The following is a 19,754-nucleotide window of genomic DNA, read 5'->3' on the forward strand; positions in this document are numbered from 1 at the left end:
GTGTTCCAATTCTTGCTGAGGTTCCTGTTGGGAGTGGCGTTCACATGGAAATAAATAGGCGAATGAGTAAATAAATCCTAATCTCACATGGCATACCACGACAAACAGCTACGTCTGTTCACTGGATGAGTTCTTGAAACTCTTTGGCATCATGGCGGGTGTTCTGTGACCCTGGACAGCTGTGCACCATCAGGTCCAAACGTTCATGAATATTTCGCGTCCTCATAAGGGCCTGCTTTCATACACGACTAAATTTCGCCTGTGCCTGCATGTTTACCTTTATTTTTTTGCTTCTTTTATGTCATGCTAGTAATCACACAACTTTAGCATGCCATTAATAATTTTTGTGTCTTTTTTTTCCCGCTTGCGCTTGCCGGTTACTGTCACGCACTGCAGGAGCCGATGGGATAGTCAAGGTGCTCCAGCAACTTTTTCATCGGCCCACATCAAGGAAGAATGCAAAAAGAATGTCAATTATCAACAAAACTATGGGAAATACAAAAAAACGGTATGTTCCTCTTGCAATAACATAACCCCATATTCTGAAAGGCAAACTCGCCAAGTCAATTTTAGTTTTTTCAATGTAAGCGAAACGACGTCTAAAGCCGCGCTATATACCGTGCCATTATTGCACGTCTATACGACGATAGTACATCGTGATTTAGGTCAAGTTTTTCTGCGGTAGCAGTTTTCAATTCCTGCAGAAATGGCTAAGCGAGAAATACAATGCCATTTCATTACTATCTTTACGGACGATATGGTACATACAATTCTTCGCAGGCAGAATTTCAGAAATGGCGCAATCTGATATTACAGTACGGCATCTATATTGAAGACTGAGAGGCTGCCATACTTTAATAACCAAAGAACGTCACATGACCCATTGGCTGTTATTCTAAGTGATGCTGAACATGATCGATGGTATTCGCTGGTAGGCAATTTGGTGCATGCATTTTACCATAGATGCCTACGTGAAAAAATAAAACACAGCCACATAAGAACACACTAGCATGACGTTTACTCCCGTCCTTTGTGTCCATGTGTTGGTCTTTTTTTTTCACGCAGATAATTTTTTCTGACATTGCAAGGGGCCAGTAAAGGATTTGGGAGTACAAGCGCACTGTGACTGCAGAAGAGATATGGACATCAACAATTCTAGTACGAGTTAACACCAGTGAGAGAATGATATAAATTAAGACCGCCTTCTCGGGTAATTTCCGGCTTCCCGTCACTACAATATCGGTGACGCATAGCTAGCCGATGTGTTTGTTATATTTCGCTTTCAACAATGCCCTTTACGACGCAACTTCCGTAATACCCACAACGCTCAAAATTTCGCGGCCAACCGTAAGCGTCTAGTTTCACCATCGCCTGCTCGAACTTAATCATTTTGGTTTCCATGCTGTTTTATAGCAGCGACAGAGTGGAGCAGCCATCGTACAAGCGTTGATGCTATCCCCAGCCCGTCTTTATATTTACAGCGTAACATTGCCGGTGAATTAGTTATCCTCCGAACTTGAGGTGCAGAAAAAAAGTAAACTTAACGGAACTAACAGCGCAGATCGTTACATTCGGGTGCGCCTAGAAGGCCGGCAGAAACAATTAGCGACCTGATTGTGCTATCAATCGACAACGCTGTTGCTCCAGATGTTGCCAACAATGAAATGGCGTTTATCGATCAAGAGAGACCATTAGCGGCTGCGTTGCGGTCTTTCCACAGTCTGGGACGGGCGACGTGCCTCTCTCAAGAAACGTTCAGGGCGCCCTCCTCCAACAAAAACGTTTTTGGGTACCAAAACGGTTGGCACAGGCGCACACTGTAAGTCTCGGAGTCTTATGATCAGTTTTGTGGACTTTGGTTTTGAGACACAGGCACTGAGGATCTCACTTTTACCATCCGAGTCGCTCAAGGCTCCGTTGCTGCCTCCATAAACAACGTGGGTAAATTTTGCGCTTCCTCAAAACAATTTTTCGTGGTTAATGCAATGAATTATGCATTCTCTCGCTCAAGGCTGCCCACTGGGAGGCTATCTTTTGTTTGCAAGAAAAGAAAGTATGAATGTAGTGCGCGGTTTTATTTCAAATGCCTCTTAACACATAAGTGTTTATGCTCCGCCCCACAGCAGATCGGTTCGGTGTACGCATGTGGCCCAATCATCATCACGCAAATCCGCGAGATGGCGAAACTTTGGCTAGCTATGGCTACGATTGAACAACAGACTGTGTAAGACATTAATTGTACGTCAATATGAAGCTCACAATGAAAGGGCCACTGACAGGATTGAACGTAACTTATCGGCAAAGTGTGCCATTGCGTCGAAGCATAGCAGCAATAGGCGGTTTTCATGGACCTGCGGAGGTTACTTTTGCCGAGAGCGTAAGAATTTAGGATACCTTGCAGCAAATATTGCAGTATTGCGTGCTTGGAAGCTTTGGCTAAAACGCGCTCATAGGTAGGTTAGCGTTGTGAACGCCCAGTCTTGTATAGTATATACTTCAGAACATCGTGCTATCGGAAGGTAATGACACGAAAGCAGCCTGCTGTGACAACGGAAGCGAAGTAGCCAGCGAGATATCGCAGTCTTCAATTCGTCAGTGGCTTACCGTGCAAACAGACGCTTGCGCCCTTCCTACAGAAACGACGAAATATGGCACTGGAATTGTGCTCATCTTCGGAATGCCAGAAGTTCCTAAGCTTAGCTCACACGTCGGGCGTATTCTGTCGCTATCAGCTTTACAAGATGTGCGCATAGCAACGGCTTTCGGGTTCGAAGTAGTACAGGTCTGCCCAATGCTTAAATCAGTATTTAAGTGCGGGAAATAGCCGACTACGCTCCGCTCATGCCATGTAACACTGTAATGTAATGCGCAATCCGCAGTAAACAAACATGACATCCTAACAGCGCTTCTTTCTTCATTCTACGTAGATTTTCATGTGATCATGATAACAGAAACTTGGTACGTTTATGATATGGACGTGTTGCATTTACCTGGTTTTAACACGTTATATTTAAATAGAAAGCACCGTCAAGGTGGGGGCCTAGCGCAACTTGTATCCCCTAAACTCTCATGTTCAATTATTAGTGACTTTTCTAGCATTACCGATGATTATGAAACACTAGCTGTGCAATGCGGAAAATATCTTTTTGCAGCTGTCTACCGCCCTCCTGATGGAAATATTGGGACGTTTATTGGTTTCCTAGAAAAACTGCTCGATTTTTCCTCTTCTAATAAGCTAAACTTGGTAATAGGTGGTGACTGCAAAATCCAATGTTCTACAACCTACATCTCATTCCCGTGAGTTACAACTGTTACTTACCTCGTTTGACTGCATGAACGTCATATCAGAACCCACGCGCATTAGTAGCGTTTCTGAAACCCTTTTGGACTTGTTTATAACCAATTACACAGACAGTAACATTGCGTCGGGCGTCATTGCCGCAGATGTGAGTGATCACTTGCCCACATTTATGTTTTGCAAACAAAATGAATTACAAAGAAACGAAACAGATAATCCCGATACATTTATCATTCAAGATAGTAACACAAAAACACTGGATATATTTCGTCATAAAATAGAAAACATGGATTGGACACCAGGATTTCAATGCACAGATACTGACGAGGCATATGTAATCTTTATGGAAATTTTTAAAGAAGCGTATGACAACTTGTTTAGACCTAGAACGATAAGTAAGCCTAAGAAAATCAGGAAGCCATGGCTTACACTTGAATGCATGGATTTAATACAAAAAAAAGAATGGAATGTATTCAAAATTCATGCACACACGGGATCCTACTGACCTGGCCTCGTTTAAAAATTTTAGAAATTATGTAACAAAATGTTTGCGCAGTACAAAAAATGTATATTACGAAAACTTTCTTTTACGATGTGCCGGCCGAGGGGAATCTTTATGGCGCGAACTTAACAAGCTCTTGAATCGTAGTAGTCAGTTCAATGAACTACAGCTTACATCCGATAATAGGCTTATGAAAGTCCGGGAGCTAGCTCACCAATTTAATACATACTTTACTAATTTAGTGTCAGGCGTCCACAGCAATGCAGCTATGAGCTTTTTAAATGAACCTAACATACACTCCGCATTTATTTTTCCGACTACACCTGAGGAAATGTATTCCATATTCTCAAACCTAAAGAACAGTAAAGCTCGAGATATTGATGGTCTTCAGATACGGCCAATAAAATATGTACTTGACTTTCTTGTGCACGTGCTTAACCACATATATACCATTTCTCTTCCTACGGGCATTTTTCCTGAAAAATAGCAGCAGGCGAAAGTAGCAGTTTTATAAAAGAGCGGGGACAAAAACTATTTTTCAAAATATTCACCCGTTTCTGTTCTCCCAGTTTTTTCTAAGGGTTTGGAAAAGGTAACTGGTAAAAGAATCGTCTCGTTCTGCGAAAAACAGTCTCTTATATCACCGCAAGATACCGCCCGTGCATCCACAGACCTCGTTTTGCTAACGCAGAAAGAGGTAATATTACAGGGTTTTGAAGGAAAAAAATTTACGCTAGGCATCTTTGTGGACTTCTCCAAGGCTTTCGATAAAATAAGTCATCGAACCTTGTTTTCTAAATTAGAATACTATGGGTTTCGTGGCCTACCTCTTTCTCTTTTACAATCATAGTTAAAGCAGTAGCAAGCAGTAGCAATCACGAATCACCTTTCCTCTTTAGAAGATATTGTTGCAGGAGTACCCCAGGGTACCATATTAGGGCCGATCTTATTTAACCTATATATAAATGATATCGTAAGAGTTAGTAACTATGCGCAGTTCGTTATTTTTGCCGATGACTCAAGCATACTCGTCCAAGCACACGATGTTCAGGAGCTCTCTCGCTTAGCAAACTCAACACTTCAAAAAATGCACGCCTGGAGTATAGCAAATTAACTTGACATTCATACCAAAAAAATAAAATCAGTTTTATTCACACCTTGTCAAAAAACAGTTAACCATTCGCTTGATCTGAACCTAGGGAGTGAAAAAATAGCTGTTGTGAGTGAGGTTAAAACACTAGGAGTTATCTTCACCGAACACTTAAGCTGGGATGCTCATGTACAGCGTGTATGTGCAAGTCTGTCACGAGCGTTCGGTGTGCTTTCTAGGCTTCGTCATGTCCTGACGGACAAGATTAAATTATTGCTTTATAACGCTCTCTTTGCAACTCACATTAACTACTGTACTCTTATATGGGGAACTACTTCATGGAGGAACATTCAGAAAATGTGTACTCTACAGAAAAGGGCACTGCGTCATATAGCGAATGTAGTACACGATGCGCATACAAAGGATCCTTTTCTAAAATATTGCAGACTTGCATTTCAAGTATTGTATGACTTTACTATTAAAATACAAGAACAGTCTTAAGCAAAACGAAACCACCTTTCTTGCTTTATGCACCTTAACAAAACCATCCGACATACCCTATGCGCTCAGAAATAGAAGCACTTGGCTGACTCCCTTTTCAAGAACATGTAATGGAAGAAACAGGTTAAAATCGTGCATAACTACCCTTTTAGGTGACCTGGAAAAAGACAATATCGACATAGATAACTTAACCCGAGAAAAATGGAAAACTTTTCTGCTAAATCGCTGGTGCTCCTAAATACATACAGACTGTTCGTTAACTGTATGATTAGACTACTACATCGAATTGAAATATTTATGTTGTACTTTTGTTCAGTTTTCTTGTAGAGAGGTTTCTAATTATTTTACGTCGCTTAGCGTTTTCTGTAGACTGCTGTTCTGTCGGCTACTGTTCATTATATATTCTTCATTGACATACCATAACAGAGCAGTCGCTACAGATTTCTGAGTTTTTTATATGATGTGCTTTGTGTCTTTTTTCCCGTACTTTTACATGACCATTTGAAATCTGTAATCTTTTTTTCACTCAAATGTATTTTCTGTTTCTTGTTTCTGCCAAGTAATGGGGCAAGCACCAAGTCAAGCTGCAGCGTAGCTGCTTTTTGTGCTTGTACTAGCATTCTTCTGTTTGTAAAAAGAAATGCTGAAATAAAATTGACCACTTCAAATTCCTCTAAATGCCTCTCCCAGCAATCCTTTTAATGCTCGTCCAGCTTCTGGTGCGAAGCTGTTCTCGGCACCCACTAAAAGAAGAAAAAAAAAGAAAAGGGAAGCGATGCGCTCCTCTACTTGAACGAGCAAGCTGTAATGACATTCCAAAAGCTAATAGCGAATCCCGGTAATACAACTTGATTGAAGAGTGGTACTCATTGAGCGGTGCAATGTCCGTGTGAAGGGGCTAGTGCGCCATTAGACGCGTTGCAGAGTAATTTGTGTGCTTTGTAAAGTTCATTTATCCGTTTTGGGGGAATTGTTTCGAGCTGCGTTTATGTATAATTACCAAGTAGCGCACGTACGCTTATCATTTAGACAAGATATACTACAGAAGCCTGCCTAAATAATTTGGTGCATTTCTTTAACTGTATCAGTACAAAAATCCAGGAACTTCTCGGACATTCGAGCCCAAGTGCGCCGTCAGATGTGGTGCAGCTGCTGTTCCAGCTCGACAGCGCACGTGAGTTCATGGAAGATTTTACAATCGAGCTGCGGCACGTAGAAAAAGAAATTTTGCGACCTGTGTTGTTAACGATAAGCGACTCAGGAGCAAACTTTCGCACGCCATACAGATGTGCTTGTAGTCACCGTAGCAGCGCGAGATAAAGCAGAAGCTGTGTAGAAAAGGCACATTACAAGGCTAATGGTGGTCAAGAATTGCCAAACAGATGTCCGATCAGTTACCAGATTCAAGTCTTCAGGATGGCTAGTCTCACTTTCGCTGACATTCGCGTCTACATCATGCTAGCATGTAGGAGGTGCCCTTATAAGGTGAAGCCCGTTTCTGTTGGCTACTTCGCATTGTTATTCTGTAGTGCATGAAACAGGTTACTACGCCGCTGAAGGTTACCGGAGTGTATTCTGTAGTACCGGGCGTTTTCTGGCGCATAGGTCACGCCAAGCAAGAGGTATTATTCCCCTCCCGTAGAATAAGTATGGCATTAGCTGTGCAAGTTAAAGCTAGCTTTGAAAGTTTTATAAATATTAACTGCAGAAGAGTACAACGTTGGGCTAGTTGGGTTATGCCGTTGGCATGGAAACAGCGAAAGAAAACGAGAAAATCAGGACGTAGACCGGATAAACATTAAACAAATTCTGACTTTCTGCTTTCCTAAAGTGACAGTGCGAGTGAATTTTTTATATACGTCTACGTTTTTTGCGGTCTCTGTACGCTTTCTGTGTTCGTAAGAGTCAGTCTGTACAAACTTTCTCTAAAGTTCGGCCGTCGAACACTCGGTCTATCAAGTTCCCTTTCAGTGTTGCTGCTATTGTCTACGGTTTGCAGCCGACGTCTTATGCGACACTTACGGTAGCCAGATTCTATGTTCTTTCTCGTCCTTTACTGGGTTGCCTCGCCCATTTGTACTTCCGTTTTGCTGTGCCTTCGCGTTTCAGAAGGCCCAAAGTAAGGTGCACCCGCTGAAGCAAGACAAGCTAGGGGCCCCCGTAGGCTTCGCAAACAACCCAGTGCCCATGGAGCTCTACCACATGGACGCCAGCCCACCGTGCCGCGCTGTGCGCATGGTGGCCAGGCACCTCAATCTCAGCCTGAACCTCATCCCTGTCAACTTCATGGCTGGCGAGCACATGACGCCCCAGTTTAGAAAGGTGGGTCAGCGCTCATACACAACAAGGGCTGTGCCAATCAAAGTGTTCATTTCTTTGAACACTCCTGCAAATGAAGGCTTGAGACAAGCCGAAACAATGTTGATCGACTACTCGATACTTTATTATAATGCAGAACAGTGCGTAGTATTCAAAACATTACTTCTTTAACTATAATCGTGAGCATATGATAAACTTATACGCTAAACTGATACCAGCACAATACTGGCACGCAGATATTTGCTTGCACTTGAAGTGTGTCCCCGATAATGACAGTTGGACGAAGGCTGTGGGTCACGGCTGCCGGAAAAGGTTTCTTTTCAAAGCTTGCCTCGGCACTTCATACGGTAAGGGCTTGCTTGGAAACACTTCTCCAGTCCACCGTATTTGAGCAGACGCTCAGCCAGCGTGGTTAAAAAAAATTGTCCGAGAGATAGCTGAGTATTAGCAAAACACACTGACTGGTTTATTCTAGGACCCGTTTCATCTGCATCCCGGAATCTGGGTGACATTTCGCGAGAAGGAACACCCGAGAAAAGGTTTCCATTGTCGTTTGTGGGAGCATTGCGGCCAACTTGTCAACTTTGAAATTCGCAGAATTCCCCGGATACGGCACCGAAAGGACGGGGAAATCGCACGCAATCTAAACAGCTTATCCTGAGCACATGACTCTCCAATGATACATACTCACTTTTAGTTAAAGATAAGGTGCAAATTTGCCCGAGTTGGCTGAAATTTATTATGACGGCGGCGCAGAAGGTACGGTGACGCAGAGGAAACGAAACAAACAGGACAAGCGCTGTGGTCCTGTGTACCCCTTTTTCTTTGTGTCGCTGTCCCCTGTGTGCTGCTGTCATTATAATCACTTTCTTAAATATGATTTACCTGCAGACGCATAACAAAGAAACTACAAACTTTTGCATTGCAAATTTTAACAAGGATTGCATGGTTTTAGATCACATTGACTTTTTTCGGTGATATATATTGTGTTGCCAGGTACGCCTGCTTCTGGAGCATGTGTAGAAATTTGCTCAAAGCAACTACAGTTCTTACATCCTCTCAGTGCGACAAGTATGGTGAATGAATATTCTGGGTCCAACGGCCGAACCTTCTATGCGAAGAGAATTTATGCTTTGTAAACCTTGAGGCCTTCGTGATATGGTGAATTCACATAAAGTCCGCAAAATTCGCAAAAAATTCGATAGAGTTAGCAGGTACGAGTAAGAAGACTGCATTGTTTAGCCGGTACAGAACTGTAGTGCGCCTGATTCTAAGTCACAATGTTGTGCATTTGTTGTGTAGTTACGCCTGAACAGTTTTTCAAAACTCTAATCAGGCCAGGGTAGAGCATAGCTAGACGTATATGACCCCCGTATGTGATATTCCCAGTCGTCTTCAAACATTAAGATTTTGTGTCATCAATTGTACAAAATGGAATTATACATCAACTCTAATATGCAATGTTCATTTTCTAGCACCATTCATATCCTAAAATCAATAGTGTTCAAAAGCGCACGCCACGGCGGCTCAGTCGTTATGGCGTTATGGTGCTCTGTACAAGGTGGCGTGTTTAATGCCCTATAGCGTTGACTGCGCTCTCTTGGCGGAATGAAGAAAAAAAAAAGAATTTCCTTCTTTTTTTTGAGGAAGTGGAGATTAGAGGAACCCGAGAGGTCGAAATTAGGGTGTGGTCCTCCACTTCTATTAGCGGTATTTGCTGTTGAGCCAGTCGTTGCACGTCGAACAATAATGAATTGTCTAAGATCAAAATCACAGAGAGCGGAGGGCACAAAGACAGGACGAGTGCCTTTAGAACCTTCACGTTACTTTGCCACGTTCATCATCATCAGGAGCAGCAGCCTGGCTACGCCCACTGCAGGGCAAGGGCCTCTCCCATTCTCCACTACCCCGGTCATATGCTAATTGTGGCCATGTAGTCCCTGCAAACTTTTTAATCTCATCCGTCCACCTAACTTTCTGTCGCCCCCTGCTACGCTTCCCTTCTCTTGGAATCCAGTCTGTCACCCTCAATGACCATCGGTTATCTTCCCTCCTCATTACATACCCTGCCCATGCCCATTTCGTTTTCTTGATTTCAACTAAGATGTCAATAACTCGCGTTTGTTCCCTCACCCAATGTGCTCTCCTCTTATCCCCCCTTAACGTTACACCGGTCATTCTTCTTTCCATAGCTCGTTGCGTAGCTCAATTTAAGTTGAACGCTTTTCGTAAGCCTTCAGGTTTCTACCCCGTAGGTGATTATTGGTAAGACACAGCTGTTATACACTTTTCTAATGAGGGATAATGGCAACCTGCTGTTCGTGATCTGAGAATGCCTGGCAAATGCACTCCAGCCCATTCTTATTCTTCTGATTATTTCAGTCTCATGATCTGGATCCGCGGTCACTACCTGCCCTAAGTAGATGCATTCCCTTATCACTTCCAGTGCCTCGCTACCTGTCGTAAACTGCTGTTCTCTTCTTTGCTACGTTAAACCACCTCAAGTAATAGTGCTAGGAAACTTGTGATTTCATTGTTTCCCTGAAGTAGTTTGCGCGTTTAATTTTTTCTTTATTTCTGGGCAGGGGGTGGGAGGGATGTTGAGAAATCCCAATACATGAACAAAAAGAAACGACCTCACTAAACTTTTTTACGCCTAGATTGCGGCGCTCTCGTGCGTGCTTGTAATCAATCATGTCGGCGTGTAAGACACAAGACACATGGATTCGATGGCGTCAAGATGGCGAAAACGTAGGCCAGTTGATTACTTGATAATCAAATCACGGCACGTAAAACGAGAATCGCAGACAGTAGAAACTTACGCAGAGCTCAATATGCGCATTTTGAGTACGTGAACATCTGTTTTCTGAAATATTTTATTATTCGTATGTAAGCTCTGTGTATGCGTCTTCTATGCTGGCTCCTCGGTTCACGCGCTATGATTGGATGAGCAAGCTAGTTGTAATACGCTTTCTCGGTCACTCCGTACCTTGTGAAGTGTCACTGACTTGGATCTCCACATTCACCCACCGCGATAGCTCATATCAATTATGGCGTTGCGCCACTGACCCCGATGTCGAGGATGTGAACGCGGCTTCGCCGCCGCATTCTCTTAGATTCGTATGCGAAAACGCTCGCGAAATTGAGTGCAGTTTAAAGGACCCTGAAGTCAAACTCCTTGTCGGTACTCTCCGCTATGGCATCCCTCATCACCCCAGTGTGCAGATATGAGGCGTTAAACCCCAGTAGTTCTGAAACTTTCATATTCGCAACGAAGTTGCTGACGTAACTGTTCTCTCTATGCGCGGGATTTTGCAACAGATTCCTTCTTGCTGTCCTCACGCACGTTTTCATTCATTTAGATACAAGCGCTAGGGAGCTGAGTTTGAGGCCTCAAACACACAGAGAAATCGGTATTTCGTAGTCCCCGTGGTTTCGTCAAAGCAACACGCAAAATAACTTCTAAAAATGTTACATTAACCTGTACGAGTAAACGCTGTGTCAGACGGTTCTGATCATGCTGTTGTCAAAGAGACACTGTAGCATAAATCCAGTACAGCGGAATTTTCACATGCGCTGACGATTCAATAGGAAGGCACTGCTACAATGTGTTAAGCAGCTGTATGCGACTGCAGGCATTGCGCCATTTATGAGATCACACTCTAATGCACTCGTATGACATTCATAGGCTGACAAGCTCACTCATGAGACGACTCACTACGACCCAGACAGTCCCGTGAGTCTAAGCCGATGTGAGCCTGAGTGAGTACGTTCTTTGTGAGTCTTTGTCCAAGTGAGTCCGACTTAACGCAGTTTCGCTCGAGTTTTATGTCTGTGTGAGCTCGGCTGAGTAGGTTGCTGAGTTTGATACCGAGTGACCTCGACGGAGCGCAGTTTCGGTGGAGTTTTAAGTCCGTGTGAGCTCTGCTGAGAAGTTTGGTGAATCTGCGACCGAGCGAGCCTTATTTAGCAGAATTTTGCCGCAACTGGACTGACTCTCAGGAGCTAAAATCAAAAACATATATTTCTTAGTCTGAGCGAGTTTTGTTTATTTTGCTGACCTAAAAAACGAATATTGCTAAAGTCGCCGCGACGGCTGCGACCGTATCAAGGCAACATGCTTTAGCAAGGCGCACAGCGTACCTTGCCCCAAGTGTATGAAAATCGAAAAAGAAAGATCGAGCAATGATACACGCACCCATCCAGCTTCGCGCTACACCTGCAAAACCCCCAGCCTCCCTCGCGCACACCCTCCTGCATGCCCACCGCGCGCGCAGTTTTGCGTCTGTGTTATTGCAGCACCGACGACTCAAGTTAGCGCCACGAAGTCCACACTCATCGCGCCACGCTTCGATGCCGTCCATGTATCTCCATGCTTTGTGTTTGCCTGCTATTCGCGTTTCCTTGGCATGCTGAAGTCAGGTTTGGAAGGGAAGGGAGGGAAAGCGCGCTGCGAAGCGCCATACTTCTGGACACAAGTGAGGACTGTATGCTGTGTGAGAAAGGTAAGAAAAATCGGGACGCCAGAGTGCCGAAGCCTGGGGTGTTGCGAAAATCGAGCGATATCGACGCCTTTCAAGGTTCTCAAGTTTGGTAGGTTTTGTCGCCTCAGCTACCGTTACCCTTAAACTTTTCCTCGACCCCTCCCTTGATTGGTCTCTCCAGCGCTCTTTCTTTGGTGCGGAAGTGGCGATGGATGGCGTTCACTGTGGGTGATTGACATCATGGCACTGGTGGTTCGGCTCATCTACGCTTGTGGCAATGAGTGGTGTTGCTGTTGTTTTTTGCGGAGTGACCAGACTTTCCAAATTATCAGTGTCTAGTGCAACTCGATAACAACGAGGTGAGCTGCATTTTCGACAGTGCTCTCGTAAAACGTAGTTCGGTTAAACTTCGGCAATGTAGATTTCGCGTGCACTTTTTCGTGCCTTGTAGGAGGGGAAATCCAATGGCGCCAGTTTTGTGCACTTGCTTTACAACATTCCCGCAATGGCCCACACCTGGGCCGCACTATATAGAAGCAAAAATAAAGTAGAAATATCAAGACGCTATCAAGGAGCATGACGCGAAACAGCTAGCCTAGGCTAGCCAGCTTCCTCTGACGCCGCACCACCATTTTATATCCGGGGCCTATATGCGTGACGACTTTCGGGAAGTAAGCCCTTTACGGTTGCCGGGCCTTTCAGAGACATTGTTCGGTACTCAGTAGCTCTTAGTGTCCCCTTCGTCAAAATCTGCCCTCGTCACGTGCTCTCAGGTGTATTCGCTCCCGCACACTCCGCACGCCGACCGCCAAGAAATTACCACTTGCGCGTAATGTGGTGAGGGCCCATTCCCCATGAGCCTTCTGTGTGTATGTGTATGACTACTATTTGCGGTGGTCACATCATGCTGCCTCCGAGTCCTTCTCCTTTCTGTTTGGTGCTCGCGTTCTGTGCGACATAGAGTTAAAATATGATGTCAGAATTGCCGCTGTTCCAACTGCGTTTCGGCATTTCGGGCACGTATGCCATAGACAAAACTACCGTTAGTACTTGGGACCGGTCATGAATGACGAAATAGAGCCTAGCACCATGTACGACAGCTCAAAAAGAAAAAAAAATCGGCGATGATTACTACACTCTCTAATGCGAAATTTGAGCTCAGCTCTCTACGTGTTTTCATTGCGTGATATATTGACTGGCGCAGACAATGTGTCTCGTGTGGTACATTGCAAACGGAGCGAAGTGTGGAACGATTGCCTCGCTAATTTGCATATCACGAGAGGAAGGGCGTGGGAAACGCGTGAGCGCTATTCACAGCAGCCGCCGCAGACAGACCTCCGCTCAAGCAACGCTTTCTTTCCATATATGATATGGGTGGACGCGCACGCCGCATGCCATCGGGGAACAGACGTCGGTGCGATAGTCTGGCGCCATCTCGTAGCGGTCGTCCCCGCAGAGCCCATCTTGTGCCTCCCTACGCTTTTCTTCTTGGGTTTACGCCATACCCTCCTCCTACGCTTTCCTCCTCGCGCTCTCTTCGCAATCGCTGTCTTTCCTCCCCCGCTGCGCTGTGCGTTTGCTCTTCATCCTTCGATGTTCTCGTTCGCTCGGTTACGCCGAGGAAGGTGGCCGAGGGACGCCAACAATAAACGCAGGAACGAACGCCTAATAGCTGCACTTTATACTATTTGAGAGCTTCTGCTTTGGTATCATGCATTGTATCTAAACACTTGTATTGCTTAAAGTCGAGCTTTCTTTGTGTACACTTTCAGCAACGTCCACTTTAGTTGACAAGGCAGGCCTTCCCCCCCATGCCACACAATACTAAAAATAAAAGTACGACTGGCTTCTGTCCTGAGCTTCCAAAACAGCACCGCGCTCATACATCTGTGCTAAAAACTCGTATAAGAGCGGAATTTGGTGCGAGTCAATAAAGTTGTACGGTAATTGAAAACAGCGCTCAAAAAGGGCGATGCCAGAAAACGTTGACGTCACATGCGCTGACTTCAAAGCAACATTTATTGAGAAACGCCCATGTAACATATACTGTTCTTATCACAGCGATCTAAACATCCCGCATCAAACAGACGAAAAGCAAGCAAAAACCTGTGCACCAACTATCACTCTAAATTATAAATTGAATACAGCAGGCACATATATAAGTAAACAATCACTAAAAAGTATGACTACCATGACAACAAACTAGGCAGCTGCCTCTACACTTTCATATAGTATTAAATTACGCCATTTAATCATCAAGAAAATGCACCGAATGTTGGCTCACGCACGTGGCGCCTTGCTTCTCGATATAAAAATGTTTAAGCCAGCTCCCTAGTCAATTGACCTCTATGGCGGAAAGACTGTCGCGCTTTCTAGATAGGTCTGCATTCATATTGCACTATCGCGCTTTCTGATAGGTCTGAATCCGTAATGCTCGAAGTGTAGCGCCAAATTAGAAGCACCTTTTAAAGAGCTAAGATCCTCTCTAAGCCGGATGTTCAAACAGATGCCCAGTCTTGCCTACATACAATTTTCCACAGACGTTCGGAATTTGGTAGACAAGCCCTTGAACAGAGGAAATGAATCGAAGGCCGTGCTGCATGCCTGTGCCGCCTCTTTCCGTTTCTTACGCCTCCGAGTCCTCGTTTTTTATAAACGAAGCTTTTTTTGCCTCTTCCTTCGACTTTCCCACTGCTGCTGTTGCTCCTGCTGCTGAGGCTGCTGCCACAGGCGGTACACGCTGTCGGCACACCGCATCGAGGTAGGGGGGGGGGGGGGGGGGGAGTTCAGGGCTTGTGTATACAGGACAGGAGCGAGTCAGAGCGGAAAGGCGACGTGGCAGACTCGTTTGGACCCCACCGGGTCGAAAGTGCACGATGCCTCTGAAGCTCTCTTAGCGTCTCCAAATTAGTTTCTTGACAACTGTAATCCGCCTCTTTCATTTTCCTGTGCTGCCCTCTGTCGCACGCCGCTGAAAACGTTTTGGAAGAGACCCGGGGCTTTCGCCGGTTGATTTGTGCACCTGCGGCCACGTTGAGTGCGCGTCGATGTGCGTTTCGTGGATCACGAATCATTATTAATGGCTTCTTCGGGACAGCATGTCGTTCCTGAAGCTATGTAGCACTCAATGACTACTGGGTGAGCAGGCCTGAGTGCGCTGTTCTGCAAACAGTGCGGCCGATAAAGGCACGCCGAGTTACGTTTGGCGGCCCGGCTGCCTTGGAATTTGTCACTGATTTCTGCACTTGGACATCACTTTCTGTATTCTTTTTACATATTATTTAGACGTTTAGCATATTCACAAAGTGTTCGAGCGTAGCCTTCTGCGTCGGATTTATTAATCGACATCGACATTTACAGCCGCAGGTCGTTGTTATCATCTCATATATTGGAGAAGGCCCATCGCTGATATGAAATAGTGTCAAAATGTAGCAAAACATACATATATGCGCATATATGTCATGTTGTTACACCCTGAGACGAGTCAATATGACGGCCAAACCATTTAAACAACGGCAACTGTGATCGAGATACATATATTACGGGCTGTTAACACATTCTCGCTTTTCTATATCTCCATCATACTTACAGTTTTAGCGTGCCATAGAGCATTATTAGAGAAAACTGTGCTCGAATAAGTGCTCACTTGTAGGCCATGTTATTTTCTCACGAAAACGCGCGGATGCTATCGCCTACACGGTGTTGGTATAAATGAGCGAGGTGGTTGTTTATGCTGCTGTATACCGAAAGACCGTCTCTTGTTTACCGCTTGACGCAGATGCAAACAGTGCATCTCTGAAATTTAGAAATGTGTCGGCAAAGCAACACGTAGAGGCCCACATATACGTAGCGAATGCGGCCGACAGCCTACAGGTACGGTGACGTACAGACGTTGGCACAGTGCTGTGTCGCCGCTTACCGCTTATTGTGTACGCGCCGTGCAAAGTTAAGTGTAGCTGATTTCAAATCGCTAAGTCCAGAATTGAACTATAAAAGCAGTTTCGTTCGGCCTAACTGCTCACGTTTCAGTTCAGTTCCGCCTGTAGCGAGTGCACGAACTCGACGGCGCCAGGTTGACCTTCGCTGAACAGGATCGACATTGGCTATAAACTTCGTGGGCACGGCTTGAGAGGGTTAAAGCTTATGCATTTCAACTTGGTAGGCGTGCTTGACTCATTTTGAGCACGACTAATTATGTATACAAGCGAAGTCGTTGTCGCTATTGTGCTGTCGGTTCGACCGCCTATCGCGCGGGGTTCGGTCGAACGATGGTCGCCACGCTGATTTTGCCGGTGCCTTCCAGAAGAAAGCCTGTCGCAATGCAACTCGCGCTCGTCGCTTGCGTCGTTGTCGACCTGGTATGATAAAAAGGTTTCAGTGACGCATAATAGTTGGTCAATCATTGGAGTGAGCGTCTTGTCGGTCTCGTATGGACCAAGTGTTGCCGCGCCTACGAGCAAGTGAGGACCAACGCTGCAAAAAGACTTCGTCAGCAACGTGATGTACTTAACTCTCACGGAAGTGTGACGCACGGGCTTTTCGTTAAATTAACGAGCCATTCATGAAAGGCACCAACTATCTGGCTCACGGTGCAGTCCGGACAACTCGGCCGCTTTCTCTTTTAAAGTGGAGTTGCAGTCTTACGCTACGCACGTTTTCGGCCCCACACCGACGTCGAGCTACCAGTAGAGTTTCAATGCGGTACACGGCACGACGGCTTGCAGCAGCGCGCGTCCGAGCGCTTTTTTTTTTTTTTCGGGAGACTTTTTTTTTCGGGAGAACGCGTCCTCAGCAAAGAAGAGTTGCCAGAGCGAGGTCGTAAACGTGCCGAACGTGCTCGGAAACGTTACACGGCAACGCAAGAAGTTTATTATACGCAGATAAACCCATGATCTCCGACAGATGCCAGTTGCCCAAGCGATAGGCGGCAGCAATCTTTTATTCCTTTCGGAACGGGGCAGTTTGTGGCTATTCAGAAAAGAATTCTGTTTTGTTCGGAATATTAATGCATCTTTAACGCGTACGCGTCACTTTCACGTGATAAGCTTTCGAATTTAGGGACGTCGCGTGACAAGCAGGGGAAGTTGATGCGGCCCGAAAACTTTTGACCGATAGCCAAGGTCTAACAGCGAAAAGGTGTTGAATCAGAAATAACTATTTTTGTTTTGTTCGGTCAAATCATGTATAATCAGTGTGTACAAGTCATATAATATGGGAAGCTGTCGCGGTTTTCGTGACGTCGTGTGACAGACAAGTGAAGTGGAGGTCGTCTAAAAACGTTTTGACCCATCACGGACGGCTGATTGCAGAAGTGGAATAGAAAATTTTCGGATAGCTTTACTTTATAGCGCCCAAGATATGCCAACGCGGCGTGCCGTGCAGTTGTTGCTCTTGATATCAATAAAAGTTAGAGTGTCTGGAAATCGGCAGTCACTTTATTTTCGTAGCCCAGGCAAGGACCATGCGCGCTCGTCTAGTCACCATCCCGCACGCACACTGGCCTCCAGCTTCTCCACTCGCGCCATTATCTCCGCATGGCAGCTCCTTACAGCTCCTAAGGGTAGCAGCTCCTCCGCCATCTTTACAGGCTGCCCATCATTACTCAGTGATGCACGCAACAGCCGCATCACATCAGGAAGGAGCTTTGCGCTATCGTAACTCTCTATGTGCGTAATCATGCGAACGTAAAAAAAAAATTTGGAGTCGCATATCTTGGGGCATAGATACGCCAGAAGAATCCTTCCAACTGATACTGTGTAGAAAGACGACTGCCCCTAACTTTGCAATACAAGCGTACCCACTTACTGCGTTCAACAAAAAATAAATTATTAAATTTTAGTTAATTGGGCTGCTGACAGCGATAATTATAACCTCACCTTGTGTCCCCCTAACCACGGAAGTTATTTGCTCAGGTGGTTTTCGCGTGCCTCGATGTGCCTAATTTTAAGAAAACCATAAAGCTTAATTGCGAACACAATCTCGCTCTCTCTAAACACACACACACACAAACACACACACACACACGCACACACACACACACACACACACACACACACACACACACACACACACACACACACACACACACACACACACACACACACGCATATATATATATATATAAAATAATAAATGAATGGCAATGAAAGTGGAATAAAAAGCTACTTGCCACAGGTGGGGAACGATTCCACGTTTTCACATTACACGCACGATGCTCTGACGTTTCAATGGCATTAATTTATCGTTTTCTTAATTCAATTAGCAAGTACAAGTAATTTCCTCTATGTTGTCTTTGGTGTCTTTGTTGGTTGGGTTCTCATGTTACGGGCAATAAAAACCGGGCCCTTCAGTGCACCCCTTTCCTTCTCATTCAGTCATTCGTTCATTCAATATATATATATATATATATATCGACAGGGTGTCCCAGCTAACTTGGCCCAAGATTTTGAAAAGCCTATGCCTTCTTCGCGACAGAAATAGCGTGGATGTTGTTAGCGTTTATTTAAACACACAGTACAATTTTTTTGCATGTATTTTTTGAACAATTAGCCAAAATAAATTAACTATATAAGTATAGCTTGAAACGTTCAGACGTCAATGGGAAAGTTGTGCAGCTTCACAAATATTGCCCAACCCAGTTACTTCCAACGAGATAGACAGCGTGGCTGTTCTTATTCGGGAAACACGAAAGCCCGCGGAGTAAACGAAAATGCCACTTGACAGCGCGCTCTGTGCGCCCGAATGCACCGCGATTACAGCGTTCTCATGAGTGATTTGTAAAAATATTGCCAGCGCCGGCGCCTTCCCTTCATTTACGAGAAAGGGCTTCAACCTTTGCTCGGCTCGAAAATTACCGAGAGCGTCTGGCGACGGTGCTCCAAAAAGGCGCTTTGTCAGCAGCCACTCGCGCCTGTCACCAAGGAACGCGCCGTCATCAGCCGTTTATTCCGGTATGACGAGAAGAGCAATTTCGTTCTATCGTTCATGTCGGCGCGGAATAGAAAAAATACAACAATACATGCATCATACATTTGAAATCTGGGCGAGAGAGGGCATCAGTTGTTACAACGCCGCTTTTCTTCCAAGCTGTGCCAGCGGCTAGGTGCATGTGAGCTCGACTGCCTATTACCGTGGTGCCGCGCAGCCGTTTCGAAGAATTTGTTTGCAGAGCCTAAAGCATGCCGTACTGAAGCGAGCAGAAGGCGAACATGGTCTTAGCCTTGCGAGCGGCACGGGACAACAAGGGGAAAGCTGCCAAGCTATACTGAAATCGGCAATGTGGGGGAAGACCTAGCGCGAATACAATTATGAGGAGATGAAGCTACAGAACAGGTATTCGGCTTTAACTCAGGAAGAGGACCTAAGTGTTGAAGCAATGAACGACAATCTTGCGGGCATCATTAAGGAGTGTGCAATGGAAGTCAGTGGTCACTTCGTTAGGCAGGATACCAGTAAAGTATCGCAGGAGACGAAAGATCTGATCAAGAAACGCCAACGTATGAAAGCCTCTAACCCTACAGCTCGAATAGAACTGGCAGAACATTCGAAGTTAATCAACAA

The 19,754-nt window shown here is 45.2% G+C and overlaps 1 protein-coding gene across 1 annotated transcript in view; it reads left to right on the forward strand.

Annotated features, from left to right (window-relative positions):
• The first annotated feature begins 107 nt into the window (after positions 1–107).
• LOC126524105 (glutathione S-transferase 1-like) overlaps positions 108–19,754 on the forward strand; it is a 76,281-nt gene continuing 56,634 nt past the window's right edge. Inside the window, exons 1-3 of the mRNA XM_050172466.2 lie at positions 108–508; positions 6,480–6,565; positions 7,501–7,713. Of these exons, the coding sequence (XP_050028423.2) occupies positions 457–508; positions 6,480–6,565; positions 7,501–7,713 (351 nt within the window). The 5' untranslated portion in view covers positions 108–456. The remainder of the gene's footprint in view (positions 509–6,479; positions 6,566–7,500; positions 7,714–19,754) is intronic.

This window comes from Dermacentor andersoni, chromosome 3 (assembly GCF_023375885.2).
Source record: "Dermacentor andersoni chromosome 3, qqDerAnde1_hic_scaffold, whole genome shotgun sequence".
In the NCBI taxonomy this organism is placed as follows: Eukaryota; Metazoa; Arthropoda; class Arachnida; order Ixodida; family Ixodidae; genus Dermacentor; species Dermacentor andersoni.